This window comes from Pomacea canaliculata, linkage group LG9 (genome assembly GCF_003073045.1).
Source record: "Pomacea canaliculata isolate SZHN2017 linkage group LG9, ASM307304v1, whole genome shotgun sequence".
NCBI lineage: Eukaryota > Metazoa > Mollusca > Gastropoda > Architaenioglossa > Ampullariidae > Pomacea > Pomacea canaliculata.
The window spans coordinates 11,044,748-11,055,544 of NC_037598.1; the positions used below are offsets into that span (position 1 = coordinate 11,044,748).

The 10,797-nt window shown below is 45.7% G+C and overlaps 1 protein-coding gene across 1 annotated transcript; it reads right to left on the reverse strand.

The window, feature by feature from the left end:
* Positions 1 to 2,943: 2,943 nt before the first annotated feature.
* On the reverse strand, positions 2,944 to 10,776 carry LOC112572897 (tigger transposable element-derived protein 4-like). The gene has a single exon (XM_025252879.1). It carries the CDS (start codon positions 10,228 to 10,230, stop codon positions 8,698 to 8,700), a length of 1,533 nt encoding a protein of 510 aa, XP_025108664.1. The 5' UTR covers positions 10,231 to 10,776; the 3' UTR covers positions 2,944 to 8,697.
* Between the last annotated feature and the right edge of the window lie 21 nt (positions 10,777 to 10,797).

Genomic DNA, 10,797 nt, shown 5'->3' on the forward strand with positions numbered 1-10,797 from the left:
TCGGTTACACATATATGGTTAATATTTATATATTAAGACCATTTTAAGGTCAGTACTAGTATGAGCCCTGAATAAAGCATTTTGCAAGCTGATGTTTTTTTACAGAGGTATATTTTGTAAAATGACATGCGTTGAGCAATAGAGGCTATACATAATTTTTTTTGCCTTTGCGCCATCAGCCGGGTGCACGCCTGCCTGGACAGGGCTGGGCCATCGTGCCAGCGGATGCCTTGAAAGAGAAACACCTCGGCACTAGGGATTTTCACGTTGAGGCTGAAATACACGAACTTTGTGTAATCTGAAGATAATTTGTTTACATGTCCGCTGAAGCCGTAGAAAAGTGACTGGACCTTTTGGCAGCATGTAACAGCAGTTAGTTTATGTCTTACAATGAAATCATATATATTGGATTTATCATTACAGCTTATGTTCTTGTAAAATAAAGGTGGGTGGTGTTTTTTCATTGCTAGAAGGTTGCGGCCGGGGTCAATCTGGTCTTCATACTTGGAAGGCCAAAGCATATTCCTTATGTATCCCTGGTGCGACCCTGCTGGAAATGCCCAAAGTGATACCGCTCGGTCGCATCCCCCTGTTGGGCTCCCTGGTGGGTGGGGAGCATAAGGAACGAATCAATTTCCTTCAAATCATGGCACCAAAAAAAACAAACTTGGAAAGCGAATCAGAGAAGAGGAATCCTCAGACAGTGAGGGTGAAGTGAGAGAATGCGTGAGAGAGAATGTTGAAGGAGTCTGGCCCCGTTTCCTGGTGGTGGAGGGCGCAGAGCCGCCCCGGCCGCTCTCGCCACTGTCATCTTTTGCTATAGCAAAAGGATTTAGAAGTATATCTACTAAATTGTCTACTGTTAGACGTCTGCGCTCTGGACAATTTCTTGTCCAGTGCAAAAATCAGAAAGCATCTGAGGCCCTGCGTCCATGGGACGGAAAACAGTTTGTCGACCGAACCATAAAGGTCATGCCACCTTTTTAGCGGTGCAAAGAGTCATACTGAAGAAGGACGGGAAATCCATTCCTACAAATACCCTATTCTTAACTTTCTGTTTGCCTAAAATAACCAACTTTATTGAGGTTGGATGTTTACAGGTTAAAGTTTCTTTATTCATACCTTCACCATTGCGCTGCTTCAACTGTCAGCGTTATGGTCATGGGGCTAGCTTCTGCAAGTCCCAAGCCTGCTGCTTTCGCTGCAGTGGTATAGGCCATGCGGCAGCTGATTGTTGCTTAAGCACTAAGTGTGCAAATTGTGATGGGCCTCATGTCGCTTCATCTAGATTCTAGAGACTGCCCGAAAGTGGAAGAGGCAGACATTCAGCGCATACATGTGAAATCTGGAGTCTCATACGCCAATGCTCGCTGTCACGTAGTGGGTGACTCCTCAGGAGCACCTTCTACTTCAAGCTCCATTTCCTACTCTGCAGCTGTCACAAAATGACCATCCACCTGTGTCTATCCAGACAGATATGACATGGGTCTCTTCAGAAGGCCCTGTCCCAGTATGTCAAATTATGCCTCCTCCTCCAAGCTGTGGTGGCAACCAGTCATCACAAAAATCTCAAACTCACAAGTATCACAGCCCAAGCATCCCTCTTCACCAGTCAGAAACACTGCACGCCAGCAAGCACGCAACACAAAACCAAAATCGCCAGAAAAACCCACAACTCAGCAGATAATATCTAGGACTACCACAACAGCATCAATCCCTGTTTCAAATCACTTCTCTTGGTGAGCAGGGGATGGATGTGGATGAGCGACGTTTAATGACGCCTTCTCCGTGACGCCGTCCCCTGCCTTCTACTTCTTCTCCTCCCTCTGTTACTGTGAGGTGCTCTGCGTCTTTTCCTTACATAATAAGTACAGTAACTCGGTGTGCACAAGACAACTCAAGTCCGCTAAGTACAAAATTTCTTACTCAACTTTAAGACTGCCCTCCCCCAAGTATAAACCCTTACTTAGCCGAGTTGGGCGACTTAAGTTAGCACATTTCTGATTTCTTCGTGTGAAGAGTGACAGAAAATGGCAGCGAGAAGACTGTGCTTTAGAATGATGATAAGAAGACATTTGAGGAGGGAACGTGTGTTTCGTGACAGACACAATCCTTTTGACCTGTATGATCCGTGATATAGCCCTAGTTGCTGGCACGGCATAAAACACAATTTGACCTGTATGACAACGTTGAACTCTACACTTGATTTCGCTTTCGGTGAGTCGATATCATGTACCTGTGCGATTTAATATAGGAGGACATCGACCACCCTGGCTTTTAAATTTGACCTTTTTTTTAAAATTTGGGCCCATTCCCGTTTTTTGCTCTCCACGAGCATTGATGGCAACTGCTATATCTTGCCACAGCTGCTTTTTTTTTTTTCGCGGTCCATGTATTTGAAAGTGTCGCAAAAGCCCTTCTTTGTGTTCTTCCACCAAGCTGACGAGAAGCCGAATCTCACAATCCCTCCAGATGGCCGTACAGTCTTTTTTTGGGGAACTCAGCTGAGTCAAGTTTGCGGTTAAGTCGGCCAACTTAAGTAAGAAATTTAAGTTTGCTTATGCACATCAGCCCAGGACCGGGTCCGATGGTGGGGTGTGATTGTAGCCCTATGTTCTACTGGGGGCGAATAGGAAACAAGAGAAAAGAGAAGAGATGGTTTTATCTAAGGACATTTAGAAGAAAAGTGATTTGTGCTTTAATCCAGACCTGGGCAAACGCCGGCCCGCGGGCCGGATCCGGCCCGCCTCCTGTCTCTGACCGGCCCGCCCGCTGGCCGCCCACCAGTAAATATACTATATATACAGTATTGGGTAAAACTGACTTAACTATATTAGTCCGGCCCTCTAGAACCATCCCAGTTTCTCATCCGGCCCTCTAGAACCATTCCAGTTTCTCATCCGGCCCCTTGGGAAAATTAATTGCCCACCACTGCTTTAATCATAAATTTTTTTTGTTGTCCAATTATATGTATTTTGTGTTAAGTTATGCATGTTTAATAACAAGTTTCTTGTGTAAGTGAGTAGTCACGTTAATGTCAAGACCACGTACACAATAAGTTCAGAGGAATTATTTGAGCAAGACAAGAAGCACATGCAGATGTAGATTCCGATTGCAAGGATGATAAGGCAGTAACATGCTCTGTTATCTCTGTGAGGTAGGACTATCCTAATAGACTTTTTCCTCAGCTTATCACTCTTGGCCTTTTCGGAGTTGCATTCTCTAGTGTGGGCAAAACAACATGGCTTTTCATACAGCACCATTAGCAGCAAAAGTTTTGAAAATCTTCCAGCTCTGAAACAATACCTACAGATGCATGAAATCACTTCAAATAATTACAGGAAAGAAACTTTGGTGAAATTGGCCAAATGTGCTGAAGACTTGGGTTTACCAGCGATATTTCTGAACCCGGCATTTGAGATTACTTATCCGCATTCAGTGCCGCTGGTGTTTTCATTTATCTAAATAACCTCTTGGCACATTTGTACCTGTACTAATGATGGTGGGAAATTATGGATGCCGACTGTAAGTTCCCGTTTTGAGTTTTTTTTTAAAAGTGGTATATGAATTTGACCCACCACCAGCTGGTGCCACTTACCTCATAGTGGTGTGGTGGCTTGCGCGCCTTGTCGATCCACAGAGCTAAGTCGGGAGGAGCCCTGTGCAGGTTTAACCAAGCCAAACAGGTCTGTCAGGGAACAGTCCAGACTAAAATATTGCACCCTGGCCCTTCAGGTTGGGGGTTTGCTTTGGGCTAGCAACCCTCTCATGTAAAAACAAAAGCTGTTACAGAAACCACAACAGTATCCCAATAGGAGCCTGGTCAGAAAGATTCTTCTCTAGCAGAGCTTATGACGCAAGCCTTAGGGAAGTCAGCTCGCCAACTTAACTTTTAACAACCAAGCCAAAACCCAGGACAGGAATCTGGAACATCAGAACCCTCTACAAAAGTGGCAAGTCAGCTTAAGTGGCAAGCAAAATGAGAAAATACATCATCATGGTTCTTGGGTTATGCGAAACCAGATGGAATGGAAGTGGCCAGACCAGACTAACATCAGGAGAAACCCTTATTTACTCTGGCCATAAATACCTGGACCACAATCATACCCAGGCGAGTAGCACTGCTGTCAACAAAGGCACTGGTGGCCTGGAAACCAGTCTCACCACGGCTCATGTCAGCAAGATTAAATGCCAAAGAAAGGAAAATCACCATCATCCAATGCTATGCTTTTGCGGCCCTATGCTGCACAAGGGAACAACAAGGAATAAACTAAAACTATATACGATGACGACGAGTTGTATGCATGGTTTCTTTTCCAGTGAGCCGATATCTTGTATCTGTGCGAGTTAATACAAGATGTCATTGACCACCCACTGCCGCGAAAAGGTATTTTGTCACCTATCATACAGCTGACAGCAAAACTGAGATCTGATGCTGCAGAGTTCTTCCAGATCGTGATCAGTGACACTTTTGGAATTAACATATCTACGGTGTCACTGGTTATCGCTTGTGCATAATATACATTTTTCTGCACATATAAATGATTTCATTAAATTCCCTGCATCAAAATAAGAAGCACGCAGAGCGATGTCTGTGCGGAAAAAACCCTGAGACACAAAACAGTTGGGACCAGGCCTTTTGAAGAATGCCCTAGACAAGAGACTGAGGCAAGAACAGGCAGACTTTGGGCAGGGTAAATCACGCACAGACCAAATTGCTACACTACGAAATTTTATTGAACAGTCCATCGAATGGCAGTCGCCACTCTACATAACTTTTGTGGATTTTGAGAAGGCTTTTGACTCTGTAGACAGAGAAACCATCTGGAAACTGATGCAACACTACGGGCTTAATTTAATAGTCAATTCTTATTTATTTGCTTATTAGTAGCCAGAGTGTTTTTGTTGATCGTGCGCTTTATTATATGCTGTATGCAAAATTTCTGTTCACACTCAAAACAAAATGGTCAAGGATGCTCAACATGAGGGCAACTTGCAGCTTGCTAGTATTTTAGTTTCTTACTACTATTTTCTCATACCAATTGCTCAGTCATCTTAGTTGATAGTTTTGTTAGGGTTCATTTCCACAATAGTGTTCATGTAAATGTCATGCAGTGTGCTTGTTTGTGCTGCTTTTTTAATGTAAGCGAACACATTTTGGGAGATGTCTATCGTGCGCTGGTAGAAAGCGTAATTACATTCAATATTGTCTCTTGGTATGGCCAGACAAGCGTGACAAACAAGAATAAACTGAGGCGCGTCATAAAACACAGCCAGCAAAATCGTACGCTCACAACAGCTGACCCTTTCCCACCTGTACGATCCAGCCCTTGTCCGGAAAGCAAAACAAATCATGCTTGACCCCACCCATCCACTCAACCCCCCGCTTCGAGCCTATGCCCTCAGGACGGAGATTGAGGGCCCCTCTTGCGAAAAAGAACGTTTACAGAAGCTCATTCATTCCATCGGCCATCTCTGCTCTCAACAAAGAAAAAACTATAAGCGACTAGTAGACCGAACCTGACGTGTTACACACAAGGGGGATGACGTAATCCCATCTCTGTTATCACTGTTATTATGTATTCATGGAAACTGGTGTATTGTCCTTTTGATGCGGGCATGTGTGTGTGTGGGTGTGTGTGTGTGCTCACTTCTGCCATTGCTGATGTTATTGTTGATGTTTTTGATTTTCTCTCTGACTACTTGCATGCTGGAAGACACATCTCCTTCTGGACAATAAAGTTATCTTATCTTAGCTTTTGAATATTTTCTTGGACTTTTTTCCAGGTGCAACTGGCTAAGCAAAAGAGAAGGAGAGGAGTTCAGCGCCAGCTGAGGAAATTCAATATTAATGACAGGTGTAAATCTCCACCTCTACCTTCTGTCTTCTGTTCTGCTTTCTAACGTTCAGTCCATAATTACTTTTACTTACCTGGAAAAAAAAAAAGAAGTAAATTTCAGGGTAAATTAATGTCTCAAATCATAATCAAAAGTCCAATAGTACTCCCAAACACGTGTTTGCAATGGGGACCACCCTCAGCAAACCAAAAGAGGGACAGATAAACCTAGTGATAAAATTATAACTAGAAGTTTGTCCAAAAAAATATGGGGTTCGAAGACGACTTTATTGTCAGCGAGACGAGCAACGACTCACTATCAACTGTGACTGACCGACCAAAGTTTGAAAACAACGTAGAAGAAGACGACCTTGATACAGACTCGGAAAAAGAAACTTCTCCCCAAAACATCTCCCAAAGAGAGACAAGGGAACGCACCCCAGCTACGGTTCCCCATAATAATTGCTCCTGTACAGAAGGAAAACAGGGCGACTGCAACAGCCGGCCCTGCAAAATTAACCACGGAGGTTAAAAGCAAACTAGGTGAGGTTGTTGAAATATGGCCAAATATTAGAACAAACAAATCATTGGCTGCTCAAATAAAAACCAGCAACTAGAAGCAGCAAATCTCAAATCCACAAATAAAGGAGGATAAGGAGAGTCCCGAGGAAAAACAAGAAAAGATTTTACTCGAAATTCGATGTTTCAGTTGCTGCAAATACTATTGGAGCAACTTGTGAAGCTACCGCTCCGAACACCAAAGCTAACTGTGAAGATGAAAATGCACTTTACCCTGCAGCCAGCGGTGGACGATGTGTGTGTAAAGATGGCTACGTCGGCGTTACAGGCGGTGGCTGCAGTGAGTTCATGAATAGCTTGGTACCTGAGAACTGGACATTGTACAGAAGGAAAACAGGGCGACTGCAACAGCCGGCCCTGCAAAATTAACCACGGAGGTTAAATATTAACCACGGAGGTTAAAAGCAAACTAGGTGAGGTTGTTGAAATATGGCCAAATATTAGAACAAACAAATCATTGGCTGCTCAAATAAAAACCAGCAACTAGAAGCTAACTGTGAAGATGAAAATGCACTTTGCCCTGCAGCCAGCGGTGGACGATGTGTGTGTAAAGATGGCTACGTCGGCGTTACAGGCGGTGGCTGCAGTGAGTTCATGAATAGCTTGGTACCTGAGAACTGGACATTGTACAGAAGGAAAACAGGGCGACTGCAACAGCCGGCCCTGCAAAATTAACCACGGAGGTTAAAAGCAAACTAGGTGAGGTTGTTGAAATATGGCCAAATATTAGAACAAACAAATCATTGGCTGCTCAAATAAAAACCAGCAACTAGAAGCAGCAAATCTCAAATCCTTTCTAGGTTTAGCAGTAACATGCTATCCACCAGGATAAAACATACCTGTAAAGACAGACCAAAAAAAAAAGGGGTTAGGTGTAGTTAAGAACATTCCATTAGACGAAAGCCTGGAAGAAATAAACCAGTTATTAGCAGATAACAAAGGCCCAAAAGTAAGAGCGCTTAAAAGATTTAATTTCAGAACTAAAGACAATAAAACTACCCCAAGTAAGGCGATCCTCCTCAAGTTCAAAGATAGCAAGACGCCTACGTCAGTCAAAATAGGGTATCAGACATACAGTGTAGAGCAGTTTTATCAAACTGAACGACAGTGTTACAACTATAACGGGTTTGGACATGTTGCAACCAACTGTAAGCTCAAGGCTCAAGTCTGTGGGCGATGCGGCGAAGAACATGACACCAGAGCCTGCTCAATCCAAGACATTAAGGACTTTGCCTGCATAAATTGTGGCACCACTGGCCACAGTGCTCGGTACGGAGGCTGCCCCTGCAGGGTTATCCATAGGCTAGCCAGCCAGATCATCGTGACCGGCCAAATGTCGTACAGGGACACACTGAACTCATCAAAAGAAAGGTACTGGACTAGAAAGGGAACAGCACCCACTAATGAGCTCATGAAGAAACAACAAAACTCGCTCCCATCAGCCCCCCAAACAGTTACCCCATTAGAAGAACCTGTTCCAGCCTCACAGCCCATAGATGACGCAGCATCAGAGCCAGTAAATGACCACAACGTAGAACACCAGATAAAAACTGAAGAGACAACGACCACCGACCAAGACAGGTTCCCATCCAAGACAACAAAGATTACTTTTAATGAAGTTTAATAGTCGTGTTTATTACTATTTAGCGCCCTGCAGTTCCACTGCATAAACTTCACCTGTTTGTTATCCATTTTAATGTAGGAGTAAGTTCACCAGTCCTGACAGGGTTTATGCTCTACGAACATACCAGCTATTCTGCTGTCAGAAGTTATCTGGCGGACCAACTCAGTGTGTCGACGAGTTTGAAAGAGAGGTCAAGTTAGCTCTCACCATGAACCCGATACCTCAGAATGCGCCCTGTGGTTTGTTAGGAACAGGGGGTTGTTACCCCTGTCTTTTGTTTAGAGATTTCAGAGATTATCGCCCTTACCAGTCAGTATATGAGTGGTTTTACTGCGTCGTGGTTTTGCGCCAGAACCCGACGTCATTTTTTATGACGTAGTTTTATGGCGTCATTTTTATGACGTAGTTTTAGAGGGGAGAGGGAGTGAGGAATTTATGGAGAGCGAAACGGACGTGAAAACGGAGGAGCTGAGAAACTGTACGTGTGGATACAGAGACGGTTGGGAGAAAGGATCAGTAGCGGACTAGAGTGTGTGGATTGTCCATTTTAGGGAACTGGAATACAGTCAAATCTCTCTACTATGCCACCTACCGGGACCGAGCAAAAGTGGCATAGTAGCGAGAGTGGCATAATACGGAGGGTTCGTAAAAACGGCTTTATTTGCTCAGTCCAAAGCTCTCACGAATCGTCGGCTGGCGCATGTTCTTTCGGCGGATCTCGTATATCAAGTTGTCTAGTCGATCGCACGCTTGCATCACATCGGGCTTCCAGCTTCTCTGTTGTAAGAACTTCCGGACGGTGCTCCAAGCGCGCTGGGCTTCCTCGATCGGAACAATTTCCTCCTCGATCTCGTCCTCTTCGCTTTCCACCGGCTCCTCACTGCACAGCATCTCCTCCGCAATCTCCTCCATCGTGAAAGACCCGCCAGTTGCGAGGCGCTCGTCTGCTTTGAGAAAGTCAGACAGCTCGATCTCCTCGTTCTCGTGCATCTTTTCCTCGGCAGGCAGAGTTTCCCAGATCTCGAGCAGCTCTACATCCTGTGCCTCAGTTTGAATCTCCTCTTCGATGAATTTGGCCTTCACGAAACAGTTCCTGATCGTCGACTTGCCGACCTGCTCCCAAGCACACCGGGCGATGTGTAGAGCGTCGAGCAACGTGAACTTGAACTCCTTTCCCTCTTCCATGGCCTCAAGTCGGCGGCTTAGCAGGAGCTTCTTGTAGTGGCGCTTGAGGTTCTCTATGATTCCTTGATCCATTGGTTGCGAATTGGCTGTCGTGTTTGGTGGGAAAAAGACCAGTTGGATGTTGTTCAGCTGGAGGTCGGTAGGGTGGCCAGAGAAGTTATCGAGACAAACAAGCACTCTGCGTCCCTGCTGACTGAGTCGTCCGTCCCATGCACGCAACGTCTCCTCGAAAAGCTTAGCCGTCATCCATGCCTTCGAGTTGGCCTTGTACTCGACCGGGATCTCCTTGTTCTTGAAGGCACGGGGTCTCTTGGAACTGCCGATCACCAGAAGAGGGAACTTCTCGCTACCGCTCATGTTTGTCCCAACCAGAAGAGTGACCCTTTGCTTGCTTTTCTTTCCTCCTGTACACTTCTCTCCCCTGAAAGCCATGGTCTTGTTCGGAAGCAGCTGCCAGAAGAGTCCAGTCTCGTCCAGGTTGAAGACGTCGTCTGCAGAGAACTGCCTTAGTAAGGGTCGGAGAACCTGTTGTTGCCACTCAAGAAGGGATTGCGAATCCACCGCTCCAGCTTCGCCCTGCACTGTCTTGAACGTGATGCCGTGGCGCTTCTTGAACTTGTCCAACCAACCGTCGCTTGCCATGAAGTCCGGAATGTGCATCAGCTCGGCCAGTTTCATCGCCTTCTCCTTGATAAGACCGCCGCTGATAGGCAGATTCTGTCCTCTTGCTTGCTTCAGCCACATGAGCACTCCCTCATCAAGCTTCGGGTCATGAGCCTGCTTCAACTTCATGCGTTTCGATGGAACACCAACTTTGATTGCAGCCTCGATTGCATCCTTCTTGCTGAGAATGCCCTTCACAGTGGTTCTCTTAACTTCGACGCCCCATTTCTTGCTTATCTCCCTGGCCAACTTCGACTGATTCGGCTCATTTTTCGCGGCATCGATGATCTCCTTTTTCTCCTTCAGCGTAAAGTCGGTTCGCTTGCGTTTCTGAGCTGACATCGCGTGCTTGACGTTGACAGAGTCTGACTATGCGTGTACGTATTGAGTTGTGTTGTGCGCAGCTGGGCTGTAGTTCGTCGGTTCACCTCTGGAACGTGAGTGTAATTGTAACAGGGTAAGATGCGGTGCTCTTCCCTCGATCTTTCCACAACACAACACTTTCGTGGGTTCTAAATCGCTTTGACTACAATAAAGCCAGTCGATGGTGCTGGCTGTGGCGAAACTCGATCTCACACACTCGCGCCCTTGGTGGAAACTGTGTTCTCACCTTTGCGATAGCTGTCTTCTCTCATTTTGTCCCTCGCTTCTTCATCCTCCATCCCTCCCAACACATCCGCGCACCTGCATCCTGTCACTAGTCGACCCCCTCCCGCTCTCCCTCTGTCCCAGGGTCGTCACCCGGCCAGTGACCACCCCACATCGCCATCCTCAACCCTCCCTGTGTGCGTTCTATGTTCCATCCCACCTAACTGCGATGACCCACACTACCGTACAGTATAGTAATTGAGCACTGCGCGGAATTTTACAACTTGTGCCTTTTAACAGTCACAAAAAAAGTGGCATAGT